Consider the following 18677-nt stretch of genomic DNA (forward strand, 5'->3'; position numbering starts at 1 on the left):
AATGGAGTACTACTCAGCTATTAGAAACAATGACTTCATGAAATTTGAAGGCAAATGGATGGAACTAGAGACTATCATTCTGAGTGAGGTAACCCAGTCACAAAAGAACACACATCGTATGCACTCACTGATAAGCGGATACTAGCCCCAAAAAGTTCTGAATACACAAGAAACAATTCACAGACATTATGAGGCTCAAAAAGAAGGAAAGTCAAAATGGGGATGCCTCAGTCCTTCTAAGGAGGGAGAACAAAACATGCATGGGAGGAAATGCAAGGTCAAATAGAGGAACAGGGATTGAAGAAAAGATCATTCAGAAGTCACCTCACCCCAGAATCTACCACATATGCAGCCACCAAATTTAAGCACTATAGCTGATGCCAAGAAGTACTTACTGGCAGGAACCAGACAGAGATGTCCCCTCAGGGACTATGTTAGAGTCATATAGATACAGCTGGGCATGCTTGCAGCTAACCATCCTACTGAACTCGGGGACCCCAATGAGGGTGCTAAAGAAAAGACTGAAGGAGCTGAAAGGATTTGCAACCTCATAGGAAAAACAACATTATCAACCAAACAAACCCTCCAAAACTCCCATGGACTAAACACCAACCTTTGAGCACACACCGAGAGACCTATTCATCCAGTTGCATTATGTAGCTGAAGATAGCAGTGTCTGGCATCAAGGTGAGAAGGGGCTTTTGGCCCAGGGAGGGCACATTTTCCCAGTGTAGGGGAACCCAAGCCATGGGGTGAAGAGGGTGATTAGGAGGGAGTGCACCTTTGTGAAGGCAAATGGAGGAGGAGGGAGGAGGGGAGTGGGCTGGGGGTTGAGGGTGAGGAAGGGATAATATCTCAAATGTAAATACAGAGTATCTAATTTTTAAAAAGTGAGAAAAAAAGATACAAGGCTCTGGAGAAGTTATGGTTTTTTTTTTTTTTTTTTTAAAAAAACCAAGATTAGTCTCAGCCATGAACAAAGGCATTTCAGACTCTGGTGCCAAACAGGTATTAATAAAGACCTTAGTATATGAAAATGCAAATACCAAATGTAAAACATAATTATTAGACCATTAAAGATATGAGCAGCACCTATGGACAAGTGGATAACAAATATGATCAATATCCATTTTAACATGTACCATGCTAATGTAAGTCAAGCTACAGCTAGAGGTCTCTCATATCAAGATGCCTGGTACTTCAATTGCAAAAAAATATGGTCATTGCAAAGAGACTGAGACCAAACCAAAAGCTTCAGATCTCAAAATTTCTGGTGTGTTAACTGTGAGAAATAAGTACTTTATGCTGGGAAAGTGAACAAGCCATTTCCTAAATCTCAAACAGAAAGAATGCCTAGGCTTCCCAGGGTGTGCATGGAATGTGTCAAAGGCTGCAGTTGGTTTATCAAATCCACCTATATATTATAAGGATGTATTAACACCAGAATGGAAGCCAGTGAGAATTTTGCATTGGGGACGTGGATGCTAATATTTCCATAGGAAATGGTACCAGCACAACTTACAAAGATTAGAATTGAGCAGGAGAGTCTCTAGAAAATCTTGGTCCAAAAAGTGCTTATTTCATTAAAAAAAAGTCTCTATTTATCATTTTCCACTGCATCCAGAGTCTCTAGAAAATCTTGGTCCAAAAAGTGCTTATTTCATTTAAAAAAAAGTCTCTATTTATCATTTTCCACTGCATCCAGCACAATTAAAGGCTTAAAACAGAAGAGGGAAAATATAGTGACAATTTTGAAATTTTGGCTTCTGTCTCTGTCTCTGTCTCTGTCTCTCTCTCTCTCTCTCTCTCAGTACTGTAAGGACATGTTTTTTGTCTCAGTCCCAGGTGTGAGGTACGGAGCTGCTGCAGATTGTCCACAGCAGCTGTGATTTGCCTTCTGCCCTGGTGGAGGCATTTGCCAGCTGCAGATAGTTTCTGCGGTTGTGTAACGTTTGAATTTGGAGAACTTTTCAGAGGATATATAAGTGCTAGGGCTCCGAGGTGGGCTGGTTGCTGAGCAGAAATGTTGGTGGTTGTCACCGGTTGTTGATTGCACTTTGTTACGTACTCATGTGCAAAGAAGAAACACCAAGGAGAAATTGGGTATCCTAATGGCAAAGATCAAACTTGCCCCAAGGAACTCGATGGCCGTAAGCAGGAGGAAGTAGTCTAACAATAATGTTGACCCTTTCCATTCTGACTTTATTCCGGGATCTCGGTCCTCTCCATTTTTTATCTGTTATCTAGTGTTGGTGGAAAGAAAACAGGTGGAGAAGGGTGGGAGAAGAACCCATAAAGTAGCAATGACAAGCTACAGGGCTCCAATTCCATCTGGGTGACAAGGACAACCTCCTTATTCTACCTTAAGCATCCAGCCTAAGAAGAATGTATCCTTTCCCAGAGTCTGGCTCCAGGGTCACACTGCCCTGAGGTGCCAGAGGTAAACAGAGAGGTTTCTACAACTTTTTCCCCATTATCCAGAAGCCATAGCTATCTGTCAATCAATCAAAACCAAACAACAACAAAACAGACTCACCATGTCTACAAAGGATAAACTTTGATGGAGGATCAATTTACTCAGTGTGTAGAGGTTGCAGAATATGCTTAGCACGTTCAGAGATGTTCCTGTGTTTACTGTGGGCAGGACACCCTTACCCTGGCTTCATTCACACACACAAAGTGTTTTTGTTTGTTTGTTTCTATAGGATCCAACAGGTGTTTATTGTTTTCTGTGCATTCTTGTCTAGCTCTTCATTTTCCTGGGTCCCCAATGAAGATTTGCCTATTGCCCATTGCTCCTGTGCTATCTTGGATTACACAGCTCCCAAAGTGTGTACATGTGCATGTGTGTGTGCTCATACACATGCAATTCAGTCAATACATGTAAGAGGCAAACCCATGGGGTCTGTACGTAAGGTAACTCACACATTGCTGTGAGTGATTACAGATGATGAAGGACAGTCAACCTGCACACCACACCTGATTGTCCCCACAGTTTCTGAAGCCCCAAAGCAAGGATCTTGATTTTGTAATAAGTGGGATACAACTTGTTACAGCGTGAACCAGTGAGACCTTTACAGAAGAATTGTTTCCAGAGGCCTGTAGATCACATTCCATTTGAGTGAGGAAAAGTGAACCTTTTCGGGTTCTGCTGACTGGCACTGTCCTTAGTGACAGGTGGCATTTCCTTAGGGCAGGGACTAGATATACAGTAGACACCCGCTGCCTTGGGATGCCCTACTGACATGGCCTGCACTTCTCTACTACTTGGCATATTGCTTTAAGGAGACCAAAAGAAGCCTGACTTGGTAGCACCAACATGGCCCTGAGGGATGTTGAGGCTTCAGACACCCACACCGTCCACATCTGGAAGGAACGTGTCCTGTGAATGACAGCAACTCCCCCAGTTTTCCGTTGTTGTGAGAAAGGTCTCCCAGTGTAACCCGCCTTAGTCTCTGGAGTTCTGGGGTCACAGGTCCATGCCCAGATCCACTCCTTTAGTTCTGACATCCCTGATTTTAGGCCTGGATAAGCCACAGCCAATTACAAGTGTCTTTCAATTATAGTCGTCTGACTTGCATGTTGTACGGTAACCACCAGTGTTACAGATACAGCCACATTTTCACTTGGCTGTATTCTAAGTCACCTTTAGAGATCACTTCTAGAGCTTTAAACTTCAAAGTGAATGCTAGTTGCTAAGTTCAAGGACCACTAAGAACGTGGATCTTTGTGCATCTACTTGTTCCCTGATATTCCTCCCTAGCAAGAATTCCTCGGAGTCAAGGCCTCAGACACTGGTGTTTATCTGGTATCACTGATCGAACAGTTCTCCAGCGAGACCCACACCTGGCTAAGGGCGTTATCAGAGGGCTCACGGTGGGACCTGATCAAGGCAGAGGTTTAGGAGCAAACACCTGCATGAGCATGCCCACGGGAGGAAGGACTGTGAGGTCAGCCGCAGGCCACCTCTTGTGTAAGTGGATGCCCCAATAGCTGACCAAACCAATGCCCACTGAATATTCGGAACCTCTCTTTCAAAGGGAAAGTGTGGTTTATGGGGAGCATTAAACAGATCGCAGGGCTCTTGACTCTCAAAAGTACCATGAAGTTTCATTGTTTTTGAAATAAAAGATCAGATTAAAAGCTTAATTGGTGCAGGTGCCCCTCACCTGCACCTATGAAGGAGAAAGACTCTTAGATGAAAGTGAGTCACTGGTCACAGGTGGCCCGAAGGGAAGTGTCCCCCCTCCCCGCCCCTCTACTACTGATTAGAATTGCAGACAGCACGGTGCCCTTGGCTAGGGGGGTGACTCATGTCTCTAGTGGGTAGTGTGGGGTCTGAGCTCGAATTACAATCATCCTTAAAGCCAGAAGGTGACCCGGGTCACTTATATTTAGCAGTCATTTAGCAAGTAATTGGCTTCTTGAAAAGGAATGTGTTTTAAAAGTTAGTTTCACTGAAAACATGTACTGCTACTAGAGAAATATCATAAAAGATATCTTTAATGTGACCACTACATCATCCAATGAAAAACTATGTACACGGTCGCTTCACCCGGCTGCCATGCTGACTCAGCACATCTCCAGCAGGCGCCTCAGTCACACTGCACATTGCCCTCAGCTCCTGGGTTCTTACATTCCGCTTAGTAAATATGGCTCAGCAAGCATGCCACCAAATCCTCTGCAGTGCCAAGACTGGCAGACACACACAAGTTAGGTGTTTCACCAATAAATAGGAATTCAGCCAACCAATCCATTTGCACCTGAGTGACCTGCTGTCACGTGAACTACAGCAGTGCACTGTTCTTCACAGTGGGACCCAGGGCGTTCTGTATACAAAGACAGCGTGTTGGGGCAGGATAGAGTTTCTTGTTAAGAGTTTATTTGCCTTCACATGTGGGTGGCTACATCCGTTCACAGCAGTGCTGGCCGCAGTTGGGTATTCCAGCTGTGCTCCGACGCCCCAGAGCTCACCCTCAGTGAACCAGTGCGTTGCCGACTGCTCCTCGGTAGGAAGTCCACGGTGACAGGGAGGCCCCTTAGTCTCCATTCTCATCACTGGTTTTCTCGGGGATCACTTCAAGGCTGCGGCGTGGCTTCTGGGCCTCAGAGTTTTCAGTCCCTGGTTTGTTCAGTCCACAGGAAACCGCTGCATAATGGATCTGCTTCAGATTCTCCAAGGTCTCATTCTTAGCATATTTCAAAAGATCTGCTTGTCCCTAGAACAAAGCATGTAATCAAACAGCATTAGACAGACATAATGATGCTGAACACAGCACAGATATCCTGTGGACATACAGGCATTGTGAGTTTTTCTGAGTACCACATCTGAGGAGGTTAATGTTAGTGCTCTGCCTTTCTGCATTTCCATGTGAGACATGAACACATCTTTACCACGTGCCGGCTGCTCTCTAGACTGTTACATCAGATTTCTCAGGGACGAGACTATCTAACCAATCTTCAATAAGGAACCTTTTATGTTTGCTTTAAAACTTTTTACTCTGAGGTACTAAAAAGTGTTCAAACTCATGAGCCTCTGGGACCATTTCACATTCAAGTTAGAATGTACAAGCAATCAGCCAACCGCTGTGGTAGACTACTTAGTCTACTTACAGGGCACCGGTGACACGGGTTTTGTGAGTGTCTCCTGCTCCTGTAAGTCACTGGTTCTTCCAGCTACACTTGAATCATGCCTTTGGTTCATCACCACCTGTTGACCTGGTAGAAAGGGGTTTCTGCATGAAAGGTCATGCAGCCGTATGAAGTCAGAGAGGGACACACTAGTGAGCGGTCCTGTTGGTGACATCTCCCGTAGCCAAGGTATAGTATCAGAACCATTGTGTGGCATTTGTTCAATGTGCCCCTTAGTTCTGTTACACTACCTCATGCAATGCTAATGCTGCAGTTAAGACACACAACTAGCCCAGCTGATCTTACCTCTTCCTTGCCCACAAACCCTCACTCTGGCAACCACTGAGTGAAGCCTTCCTGAAGTTGGCCTATGAACCCCCAACCTTTGAAAGAGATGGTAGTAGGTGCACAGCTGCCCCACTGAGTAAAGGAAAGGCTCCTTTTCCCAATGTTGTTTCCTGTCTGAGGTCTGACCGCTGGTCTACTACAGATGAGAGGAGGGACTGCAGCACAGTGGGTCACTGTCTATTCGGCACTGACCATGGCCCCGTGTACTCTGTCTACGTTGTCAGTCTTGCCTGTGGAGGCTGGGTGGCCTTGTGCATCTTAGGGTGCTGAGGAACACCACTGCAGCTAAAGCACGTTTACTGCCCACTGCTGACAGGCGTTCCCATTACACTCTTGCCTCTCCCCTTACTCTCGATTTTCTTCTTGAAACGGTCTCATGTAGCCCCTGCTGGCCTTTAGCTCACTGTACAGCAGGGGTTGGCCCTGGATTCCTAATCTTCCTATCCAACCTCTGGGGTGCTGAGATCCAGAAGGTGTTCTCAGTCTCTTGTTCTTCTTGTTCACTCCTCTGGCTGGGCATTTTCTCAGCTGAGGTCCCCTATTCCCAGGTGACTCCAGTTTGTGTCAAGTTGACATCATAACTAGGCAGCACATCACAGTAAGATAAAACAGGAGAACACAGTTCCAGGTATTTATTAACTACTTGTTAATTCTTTCAGGTATTATATGTACACAATGATATCATGTTTGAACCGAACAAGTCTTTTTCCTTCTCAGTATTAACTTCTCCCTTTGTGTTATCACACAGGCCAGGACTCCGGCGAGTAACAGCAGGCCAGGACGGAAAAGGGAGCTCCGAGATTCTCTATAGCTGTGGGCAGTGCAGATGTTCTTAGTGGGGCTAAAGTCCCTCCTTCTCACAGGTACTAAGAATGGGTGTTGGATTCCACGGCAGATTTCTTTTCTGCATCCACTGCTCTAACTACGCATTGTTTTTTTAGCCTTCTGATGGGACATTTCACAAATTAATTTTTCGAGCTGAGTCAGCTTTGCATATCCAGTACAGATTCCCCTGTCCATGACAGACACATTTTTGTATTCCGCCTATATCCATGAAAAGTATTGGTTTATATCTTTTGTTTTTGCTTTCCTGCAAAGTTCTCTGCCTTAGGTATTAGGAAAATGCTGGCCTTATGGACTGAGTTTTGGAAAACTACACTTTACAAGGAATTTGTCCATTCTTCTGCATGTTTCCCAGTTAGTGGGCATCAGATGGTTTATGATGTTCTCCTGATATCCTCATAATGTCGGCAGGGTCTGAGGTCCTTTTATATTCTCCACTAGTAATTTTTGTCATATTTTCCCTCAGCCTAGCTATAGCTTATTGCTTTCATTTTTTTCTTAAACAGCTCTTTATCGAATTTTAAAAGTCATTTACTGTCTCCAATTCTTTGGTTACTACTTGAATATTACTTTTGGTAATGAGGATTAGCGAGTCTTTCGTGAAAATGCCTAGCTATAACACCTTCTACGGTTTGACATGTTCCAAATGGGGCTCCTGATACCTGCTTTCTCCCTCCACAAGCTTCCCTTCAGTGAGAGCAACCTCAGTGTTAATGTCACCTGAAGTAAAGCCCTGGTGTCATTACCAGCTCCCCCATTCCTGCACCTTTAAGATGAAATTCTGCAGTCAAGTTCTTACAGCTTCTTCCCCCTCACTCCCACACTGCACTCTAAGCTACTACATGTTTCTCTAACCTTAGGACTAGAACATTCCTTATTCTCCCTTTCAACACCATAGTCAGAGAGAGCCAACTATGACCCAGCCATAACATTCCTTTCCTCAGCCTAAAAACCCTTTAGTGGCTCTACAGTTGCTAAGAGTGAAGGGTCAAAGTCCTTGTCTGTGGCCTGTGACATGCCCCGAAGCTGGCATTTTATCCCCACATCTCCTGCCTTGTTCACTTGGCCCCCACCATTCTAGGATACGAAACAAGGTTCACATGCAGCAGGTCCTCTTCACACAGGCCTCACATGCGCAGACTGAAGCAGAGCTTACTCACTGCCTGACCTCCCTTAGGTCATAACTCTTCACCTTTACCTATCCTGACAACTTCCAAAATCAGATCTCCTCACCCCTCTCCTGTGTTACTTCTCACAACACTATTACCTCCTGGTGTGCTTTTGTGTTGGGGCTTTGAAGTGTGTGTGTGTGTGTGTGTGTGTGTGTGTGTGTGTGTGTGTGTGTGTCTGTGTGTTGTGTGTGTGTGTGTATTGTGTATTGTGTGGTGTGTGTGTGTACGTATTGTGTAGTGTGTATGTTTATTGTGTGGTGTGTGTGTGTGTGTGTGCACACTTCTGATTATCACTGGATCCTATTAGCCTAGATATGGTATGTGATCAGCAAGTGTCTGTTTAATGAAAGCAAAGTAACAGCATGTAGAACTCCTCTAGAACATTCCGTTCTGTCTTTTTGTTTGTAACTATTATGATGGACAGGCACTATTTTTCATGCATATAATGAGAAGTGGTTTAGGCTTTCTTTGTTGCTTGCTCTTTGTCAGCATAGATGTAGCATGTGATGAAAAAGAACTTTAAAAACAAAAATTCCCAAAAGACATAAAATAATGTGAAGTGACAGGGTTCACAACGCTTTTGTTGTCCAAGCTCAGGTGGGCCATTATGCCGTCTGGAACAGATCGTGGAAGTTCCCAATCATATCCATGTGGCAGAGAAGAGAGCCTCAGCAGCAGCTCCTGTAACCATGGGAGCAGCTGAACTTGGCCTGATGCTGTTCTGTGTGGTGTCTGAAATGAACTGTCTGGAGTTCAGCTTTTAAGAGGAGTGACTCTGAATCTAGTGCTTGCTGAGGCAGTGCTCATGGGCCTGTGTTTAACGCCTGTAAAGCGCAAGGATTTTAAACACTGCTGCCCACTGACAAAGACTGACCAGTTTTGAAGTCTCCTGCAAGCCGGTTTTATAGTGTTTTTAATTGAAAACCTCAAACTGTTCAGTTTCACTGTCTGTTTTGAATTTTGTAACTTACTCTGTTTGGCTTTCATCTAGAAAGAACTCTAAAACATTTAGGTCAAAGTGTTGACGGTTCTCAATTTGGCCCACAAAGTAACCTTTAAAAGTAACCACTAACTACAAGAATTCTACCAGACTTCAGTGATGAACTACAACCAATCCTTAAACTCCTCAAAGAGAGAGAAATGGAGTAATCCACTTCCAAGATCGTCCTTGAAATAGCTGCACTCTAAAATACAAACCAGGGTGAGACTCAACAAATGAAACTGCAGACTGGTTTTCCTGCTGGACACAGGTGCAGAAATATTCAATAAAATACTAGCCACATATCAAAAAGAACACCAACTATGAGCAAATTGGTTTTACCCTGGAAATGCAGGGTTTGTTAAAAATAGTAAGTCAGAAAATATAATAACTCATATAAATGAACTTGAAGACAAAAGTCACATAATCACCTAAAAATAGCTAAGAAAGCAAAAAAATGTTCATTATGTTTAGCAATTAGGAAAATGAAAATCAAAATAGCTTTGAGAGTTCATTTTACACCAGTCAGAACACAAAGATCAATAAAACAATGGCCAGCCAATGATGGTAAGGCTGTGGAGAAAGAGCCTCATTCACTGTTGGTGAAATGCAAGTTGGTGTAGCCACTCTGAAAATCAGCGCAGAGAACCCCAAAAAACTAAAAATAAATCTACCATATGTCCCATTTATATACCCTTTAATATGTGCCTCAAGGACCCAAAATCCTACTGCACAGACACTTCTCACAAATAGATAGGAAATAGAAACCTGTAGTGGTAAATATTTAAAACTGTAGAAGGGGAAAAGGCACCATGCCACAGTACCGCTAGCTACTCCCTGGCCCCAGTAGCGATCTTGCTGCCATGGCTAGCCCAACAGCAACTGCCCATGGCAGGTCACGGCCACACCAGCCCCATGAAATGACTGTCCATCTCTAGGTTAGCTGTTACAAATTTCTATAACCCAGCAAAATCAAAACTCTAGAAGCTTGTAATTTATCAATCCGATTTATATCAGTAAATTCTCACTCCACAAGACATCTACACAGAGCCAATTGATAGTGATATAAACTACTCATCTAGATAAGACAAATTGTCCTGTAGTAATCCATTCCTTATAAGATACTCATAGCTACTTGTGACTACTTAAAGCCACACAGGTCTGGGTCATCCTCTCCCTCCATCTTCCTTCCTCTCTCGTCTCTCCTATCTTCCCCTCTCTGTGCCTGCCTTCCTTTTCTACTGTTGAATCACAGGCCTTGCCTTATCTTGTGCCTGCTGTCACCTGCACACAGACATCAACCTGCAGAAAACCCCAATGTGTCCCTCAGCAGGTAACAGGTAATGTAACTATGGTGCATATACACTATATAGTATTATCTCATTGTAAGGAAAGTGAAATGATTACATCGAGTGATGTAACACAGGCCTACAAGACAGACAGTGTGCACTCTCTCTCATCTATGGTTTGAGCAGGGGAGCTGACGGGGAATGACAGGGTACAGGTGACATGAGAAGGTGGGAGATGGACAAACAGCTAAGAGTAGAAATGGAGGGGACAGCATAGAAGGTATATATGTGTCCAACAGAAGATGTTTAATGATGTAATGAGTTTTACTCATGTGTATGTATACACATGTGTGTACACATGCATGCATTCTATGTAATTTTAGGTAAATATCTAAATAACTTGATTTCCTAAGGCTTTTCCAAACATCTTTGGTACTATTGGCACCTCCTTCCTCGGGCTTCCAGCTAAGCGCATACAAATAAACTGCTGGCCTTCTTATCCCCGAGAATGCAGAAAATAATACAGAAGACTGAGGCCGAGGTGGCACTAAAGCCCAGTGAAGACAGAAAACTGTCCAGTGACATCTAGACCTAGCATTCCTTCTGAGCTCTGCCCTGCAGCTACCTGGGAACACCAGGTAGGCCTGGCTTCCAATAAAAGGGGCTGTTTGGTCCCTCCTCTCCCTCTTACTCTCTCTGCCCCTTCTCTCTCCCCCCACACCCATGTATTCCTGGCCACCCTCTCCTCTCCTCTCCTTAGTTCTGTCCTCTTCTCCCTCTGTCTTTCAGTCTCTACTTCCTTCTCAACTCCTCTTCCCATGCCCCAAATAAACTCTATTCTATACTATATGACTGGTACTTCAGGGGAAAGGAAGTCTCATCATGGGCTCACAGGGAAGGCACCCCTTCCACCTTGCCATACTGCACTCTACAAAGTATATCCTGTCCCTCTTTTTTATAAAACACAACAGCATGTTGTATGCATCTATTTTTCTTACCATGGGAGTGGGTTTTGTGTGATACAATAATGGACACAACCAAAACATGAAGTCATGCAGCTTCAATGTGTAAATCAAAAATGCACTTTAGGACTGGTAGGCTGGCTATGGGACTCTGGGGTAGAGCGTTTGTTTAGTGTGAGTTCAATCTCCAGAACAGAAAAGGGGGTAGGAAAAACAATGGGAGCATGTTGTTATAGACAACACAGATTGTTCAACTCTATCCTATGCACAGCACTGAGGGAACGCTAGCTTACATTATGGTCTTTGAGGAATAATGGCATTTTAATGGAGGCCCTATAATGACTGCCGAAAGGTACCACTCTGGTGGGGATGATGAAGAGGTGATGCATGCAATAGGCATGATGTAGGAAACCTTGAAACACTGCTTTTAACTCTGCTGTAAACTTAAAAATTGCAATGGAGAAATAAGTGACCTTTTAAAAACGTTGTGGGAACTATCTAATATGTTCTATTACTTTTTAAGACTTATCTTTATGTGTATAGGTATTTGGCCTGTAGGTATGTATATCTGTGGGCCATGTGTGTGCAGTACCTACAGAGTCCCAAGTGAGGGTTTGGTCACCTGGAATGGGAATTACAGATGGCTGTGAGCTGCTACACAGATGCGGGGACTCAGAACCAGATCCCTGAGCATGTGGGCAGTGCTGAGCCATGGTTCGGCTGTCAGGACATTTCTTTCAGCTACAATTGAAAGTGACTCAGAAGGTCTCTGAATTGTAATTACCAAGTAACTATGAAGCCATAAAGCCTACATTAGGTATGAGACAAAACAGCAAAGCCTTCTGGGATCACTAGCTACCATTTACCTGATGTCAGGTGGTGTGTGTAAAGACTGCTCATGGTAGTCTCATGTCTATAGAGTTGGTACTCTTCTGGTCCCATCTGATAGTTGGGAAGCTGAATTTAGACAAGTCAGAGACTTTTGAAAAGACAGAATATAAACAGCAAATTACACTAGAATACACTCCACTTTTCTATGTGTGTGTCTTGTATTCCTTTCAAGTAGCCATGGGGCACTACCTAAAGAGGGTTGAACCCCACTCACTGAATGTACATCGCAAAGCAAACGAAACAGTTTCTACTGTTTCTATGTATTCAGCATGTCAGCACTGCAGCATATGCATGCTTCCCGTGATTTAAATACTGACAGAGATTTCCATCTCCTGTGTGTTGAATGAGCAATGAGTGAATAGAAAGGCAGAGCTGAGGGAACTCTGGCTATAGGCTGTAAAACATTCCTCACCATCCTTTCTCGGGGAAGGTTAAAGCCAAGCACAGTAAACAGAAAGAAGGTCTTACCTGGTCAGGCTTACTTCCAAAGAAAGTCTCACTAAACCATAACACTTGAAACAAGATTAGCCAACATCAAAGTACCCAGCTAGAGCAACAGCGCAAATTGTTTTTCTATAGGCCAGGAGAACTGTCTAAATATACCCCATGTCTTCCATCCTGTGGCTTTCCCACACAGGCACTTACCACTGCACACCCAGAGCTGAATGTGCATTACAAAGGAAAGGAGGGCACATTCTCTCTGCCCCATTTACATCCACAGCAGCTCTGCAAAAGCAGTGGAAGGCAATGTGAAAGAAGGAAATAACACTGTGTTCTGGCTTCAGCTGTTTCCCTTAATCCAAAGAAATTTCACATTGTATGCACAGATCTTCATTATACAAGGATGATGGGTTCCCCTTTCTTAGTTCTGGAGTCTGGAGACCCCACCACCACTTGCAGTCTCTGTCTACTGTAGCTATCCCTCAACTTATCAAAGCTCTGTAAAATTTCAATTAAAACTCAATTTAATTTAAATCCAGAAGAATTTCCTGTTTTATTAACTTAAGATGGAGATTCCTTGGCAGCATTAGGGAGGTGGAAGTTGGAGCTAGGCCAGGACACGAGAGCAGGGAAGGAACTTAGCAAGTTCAAGGACAATCAGGCATGATGCCTTCTACCCAGCTGTTCCCATGGCCCCAGGGAATATCACTACCAAGTCCAGCAATTGTTGGGCTCCATGGACTATAGCGTTTTCTAAAGTGACTTTGACTCATGTCCCTGTTGCAGACCTGTCATAGGGAAGGTAGCGTCACCCACTGGCTCCGTGCAAGCATTCTGATGACAGGTGGGGAGGTTTCAGGAGCAGCTAGACTATGGAAATGAGCCACAGCTTGGACCCAGAAAGCAGCAGATCATAAAGAGTTTATGGATGAAGACCCAGGAGGAAAAAGAGAGGGTATGCAGAGTGAGGAATGCCCAGGATCAGCTCCACACCTCTGACCGTACTAGGAGAAGCAGCCCACACAGGACCCTTCCCTCACACACTTTCTGTGTGACCACTTGTTTGCTGAGATCACTGCACACTGTAAGGTCCCTGGGGACAATGCTGCTGTAAATGGATCAGGAAGAGCAGCCTGCCTAATGATGCACATTATTACTATTTGGTCTTCTGAGCCACTCACAAATATTTAAGTAGAAAAGTAGCTTCCAGTCAAGTATAGCTTTTCAGAAAAATTGGCAACATGTGATGTTACTCATAGTATAGTTAACTAAAACAGCCGAGGACTAATATTTAGAGGCAGAGATATTCATGGACCATCACATTAATTTTTGGAAAAGAAATGAGTGACAGTCACTGTATTTCAAAGGTAAGCACTGGGCCTAAGATAAATGAAGAAAACCTAAATTATGTCTGCACAGACACCATCTGGTTTATTGACTTATTTTTGGCAGAAGTCTTATGTTCCCAGGGAGAATAAGTCTCTAATTACTTTTGGAGTTTCCCTCTCATTCTTGTTTTTGAAAGCAGACAGTGCAGGGCACAGGGGACCAGCTGGGCATTTCATCTGATGACAGCAGCTTGGGCTGTAAGCAGCTTGCTTTAGCCCACCACACACACACACACACACACACACACACACACACACACTCACACTAAACAAGCCCTCTGCCCTAGCCCTTAACTGAGATGCCAGCAGAGTGAAGCCTGCTCCACAGCCAAAGCCATGTGAGCTCCCAACAAATCACAGCCTTCTGCCTGGCCCTGACCACCACCACATGGATCAGGAAGGCCACCCAGCTGAGCCCAGCTAATGTACAAAATAACGGGGGTGGGAGGAGACTAAAAGCCTAGTTTTGAGGTGGTTTGTTACACAGCAACAGGAAGCTGAAGCTGCCAGTGAAGACAGCCATCTTTTGGCCACAGTGGATTAGGGCTGGGTAAGAACCAATTTGAGGAGGCCTGTCACTGTGGGACTACTGGTCTGGAACTAAAAGGCTAGGCTGAGCCAGCAAATACCACAGTGTACACTTACTACAGAGCTCATAAAGAGCAGTCTCAGAAGGCCATGGAGAGGCTGAGCTATATCTCGGTAGGAACTGCATGAGCAGGAGCTAGCTGGCCATGAAGGATGGAGAGATAGCAGAGCTAAGCTGGCACAGCCCTGGGCCTAGAGGACACAGATGCTCTAAGCCACCAGGGCCTCTAATAGCTTTCTGGTCCTCCGAGGCAGGAATGCAGTGTTTTGATCAGAGTCCCCTGGGGTCTCTCATGATCTCCTGTGTGTGCCAACACAACTTCTGTTCCTGGTAACCAGCTACACCAGGACCTTTCCACCCTGAGATTTTGCCATCAAAAGACCAGTAAAGAGCATGCATGGCACCTGCTCTCAGGGAGAGATTACTTCAGTGAGGATGGAAGATCAATCAGCTCCCCACAGTGCTGGTGGAAAATGAGCCACAGAAGTCCCGCCCACATTCCTGATGCAGAGTGAAACTGGTAAGAAGAGAACCAAGTAAAAACCCACAAACAGCAGCCAGATTGAAAGCAACAGGGTCCTGTTGCACAGCTCAGCCAGGCTGGCCTCAAACTCGGTCTTCCTGCTGCAGTCACCTAAGAGCTGTGAGCACAGGCATGTGCTACCACACTATACTTAATTTAACAGGGTCATAAAGCTATCAATAGTTACACTGAGAAGCTATAAAAATACAGAAAATTCTATCGTATACTCAACCAAACAAGGGAGGGACACATTTAAGGATGGTTCTTCTCTTATGTTTATGGAGCTGAGGATCAAACAATTGGATAGAAACAGAGAAGAGACAAGTGACATTGGGCCAATTTAAAGCTAGAAAACCAGAGTAAACATGCAGGCAAAGACAATGGAGCCACCAGAGAGAGGCAGCGCCAGAGTGTCTGAGAGTGGAACCAAGCAAGAGGCAGCGTGTAATTCAGGGTGGCCTCCAAGGCTGGAGCTTAAAGCGAGGTGGCACAGGGAGCTCCACACTGATTGAAACTGTGGGACAAAAAGACAGAGGCCAAGTCTGAAATTTCCAAGCCTCAGTCTCCATAAGCACCTAGACAACAGGCTATGGAGACAGCACATGCACCTGGCCCATTTCTGTACTTCTAGTGAAGAAATCCATAGATTCCACCCTAAAAGAGATTGCTCTGATTAGTTCAAAATTAAGGCCCCAAAGAGTAACAGATTCTAGAAGAGGTTTCTGAGGTTCTCCTATCTGTGTAAAGATCAGACTCCTGAAAGAATAACTCCTTCGGTCACTTTTCTAGCTGTCATGGACTAAACACATATTTGCAAGAATAGGTGTAAACACATTACTCAGATTTGTGCATGAGCACCTGGCTATGTCCAATTCACTTTCTAAGGTCTGAGCCCAAGGGCTGCTCATTTACCTAGAATCATTTACTGCCCGACAGCTTAGACTCTATCTTGCCCACTCCACCATGAGGAAATGGGTATGAGCATCTGGGTTGCACTGGGCTATGGGGGAACTGCATTCTGTGACTGTACTCCATGCATAGCACACAGCTTTGTGTACTCTCCTGATTACACACAAGCTCCAGCCTGCGGTCTGGGTAGATGCCTGGCTTCTGAACTACTTCTGTAGAAAGAAAGGTAAGTGCCCGAATACGTGAAAATGATTTTAATTATAAAAATGATCAAGAGTTTAACACAAGAAAATATAAATTGGCTAGTTTTGATAAGAAGATGCTCTATTAAGCGAAATCAGCAAACTGAGTTGTAGTAAGATGTCTTTATAGCTGTATTTTAACCTGAGCATAGAGTTTGGGGGGTGAGTGGTGTGGGCTTGATCTAATGCTCATTGTATTATGTTGTTAATCCAAGCCCCCAAAACTGCACATGCATCTGCACACCTTCCTGAAACTGAAAGAATCCTGCCCCCAGTTGGTTTTGATTGGTAACTAAAGTTGCTGGTGGCCCAATGGCTGGGCAGAGAGACAGAGGCGAGACTTCTAGGATTCCCGGGGCTAGGGATGAAGGAGGAGAACCAAGACACCATGCCTGAGACGTGGGACAGAGCACAGCTACCATGTAGGAGCCAGGGACATGCTGCTCGAGAGGGCTGAATGATGGCCTAGGCAGCATAGATGGGATATAGATTTCAGTAATTAGTAACTTGGGAATATTTGAGGGGGTGCATTAGCCATATGGAGGTTAGGAAGTGGCCCAGCCATTAAGCTGCTTAAGGCATATAAAAATATAAAGGCCGTGTGTGTCTCGTTCAGGAATATGAAGCATTGTGACAGGTAGTGAAGAGAACGGTGCCAGGATCATTTGAGTAGCATTAACTGGACAAAGCTACAGGTGAGAACCAGAGGGTAATTTTATGCGTGGTTGTCTTGGACCAAAAATGCTTCTGTGGCATCCCCAAGCACTTGGAAGAATGTTAATACTCAGAAGGCGCATGCACCAAATCAACTTCAAATCACCCCAGGTTACATATACCAGAGGAAAAACTCTAGAAGAAGGCACATCAAACAAAACTCAGTTCTTCCGGATGCTAGGATTATGTCTGCCTGTTCTTACTGCTCTTAATATGTTTTTATAATGAACACATACTACTCATAAAATTTAATTTTACAGCATTCATATGAAGTAAGAAGTCTATAGAAGGCTTCTCACGTGAAGGAGGTTTCTTACAAACGGCAATTTCTTTCATTCCCTTTGATTATGCCCCACAGTCTTTTTTAGTTTATAGTATGATGACATTAAGATCACAATTAAATGAGAGACTAAAATCTTATTTCCAACTTCACATTCCAATGTCAAAGTGCTTCAAGGGTAAAAGAGAAGGTACTTTGTCTGTAGCAGAAACCAGTGTGCCCAACATGGAACGATGAGTTCGCTCTGAGCCAAGGCCAAGCTGTTGTCTGTGTCTGAGCCACTCTGGGAGGTGTGGTGTTGTCAGGAATTCCTGTGACTTCATTAAAGCTTCACTGTCTGACACCACAAGACAGAGTGCAATCCGAAGGGGAAGAGCTGGAAGCAGCTTTGAGTTTAAAGCTTATGCCCTTCCAGTCTGCACTCTTAGCTTTGTTTCTAGTTGAGGGTGTGAGCTGCCTGCTCTGGCTGCCTTGGCTGCCTGCTGTCTACTTCCTAGGCATGACAGACCTTACCCATCTGGAACTGTGAGCCAAAATAAACTCTTACTTCCATGAGTCAATTTGGTCATGGTCTTTTGTTACAGCAACAGAAAAATAATATAGGCTCGGAGCAGGAAGCAGGAAGGTTTGGAGCCCCAGGTGAGAGACAACATGAGATGTTTGTTACCTTCTCAATATGGGCTTTTCATGTTCTATCCGTTTACCAGTAAAGTTCATGATTTCATCCTTCGTTACAGTTGAATAGTTTTCTGCAGTACACATGTATATGTATATGCATATGTATGTATATGTATATGTATATGTATGTGTAGTCCTCTCCATTGTCCACTCTGCAGTTCTAGGACTAGCAGGTTATGTCCATTTCTTAGCTACTGTGAAGAAAGCAGCCGTACACATGGAATAGGAAGGGCCTGGGGAAGATGAAATCTAGGCCTCTGGGTCAATGAGTGACAGACCTGGCTCATTGTCGACTGATTTTTAGCCTTTTGAGAGTTCCCCAAACTCTGATTTCTCCAGTGGGTGTACCAGTTTGCAGTTCTCCAACAGGGAATAACGGCTGCCTTCCTCTCACATCCTCCCTTGCATTTGCTGTTAGATGTTCTGTTGATCTTTGCCCTTCTCACTTGGGTAAGACGAAATCTCAAAATTGTTTTTTTTTATTTTCATTTCTACAATTGCTAAGGACAATGGTGAATATTTTAAAGAGATCTTTCTTAGCCTTTTTTTTTGTTTGTGATTCTTTTGAGGACAGTTCACATGACTTCTTCCCCAGTTTCAGAGAGCCTCTCAAGCCAGACAGTATGTGGCAGGAGAATCCCTTTGTGAAAACCCGAGAGCGAAGAGGACCTGAGAGGCCATCACATGGAGCTGTGAGAGTAAGGCCAGGGATGCAGTGCAGAGCCCAGGGTGCTGGAGATGACAAAGCCTCGGGGTATCTGCCCAGGACAGCTGGGTACAGGGAGAGGAGTCAGCCCA

At 44.4% G+C, this 18677-nt stretch overlaps 1 protein-coding gene across 2 annotated transcripts in view; it reads right to left on the reverse strand.

Moving 5' to 3' along the window:
- Nucleotides 1–4517: 4517 nt before the first annotated feature.
- PLCL2 (phospholipase C like 2) overlaps nt 4518–18677 on the reverse strand; it is a 166868-nt gene continuing 152708 nt past the window's right edge. For both annotated transcript variants that reach the window (XM_080916965.1, XM_080916964.1), the window contains exon 7: nt 4518–5219. In XM_080916965.1, coding sequence (XP_080773091.1) covers nt 5040–5219 — 180 coding nt within the window. In that variant the 3' untranslated portion in view covers nt 4518–5039. The remainder of the gene's footprint in view (nt 5220–18677) is intronic.

This window comes from Micromys minutus, assembly GCF_963924665.1.
Source record: "Micromys minutus genome assembly, chromosome: 5".
In the NCBI taxonomy this organism is placed as follows: Eukaryota; Metazoa; Chordata; class Mammalia; order Rodentia; family Muridae; genus Micromys; species Micromys minutus.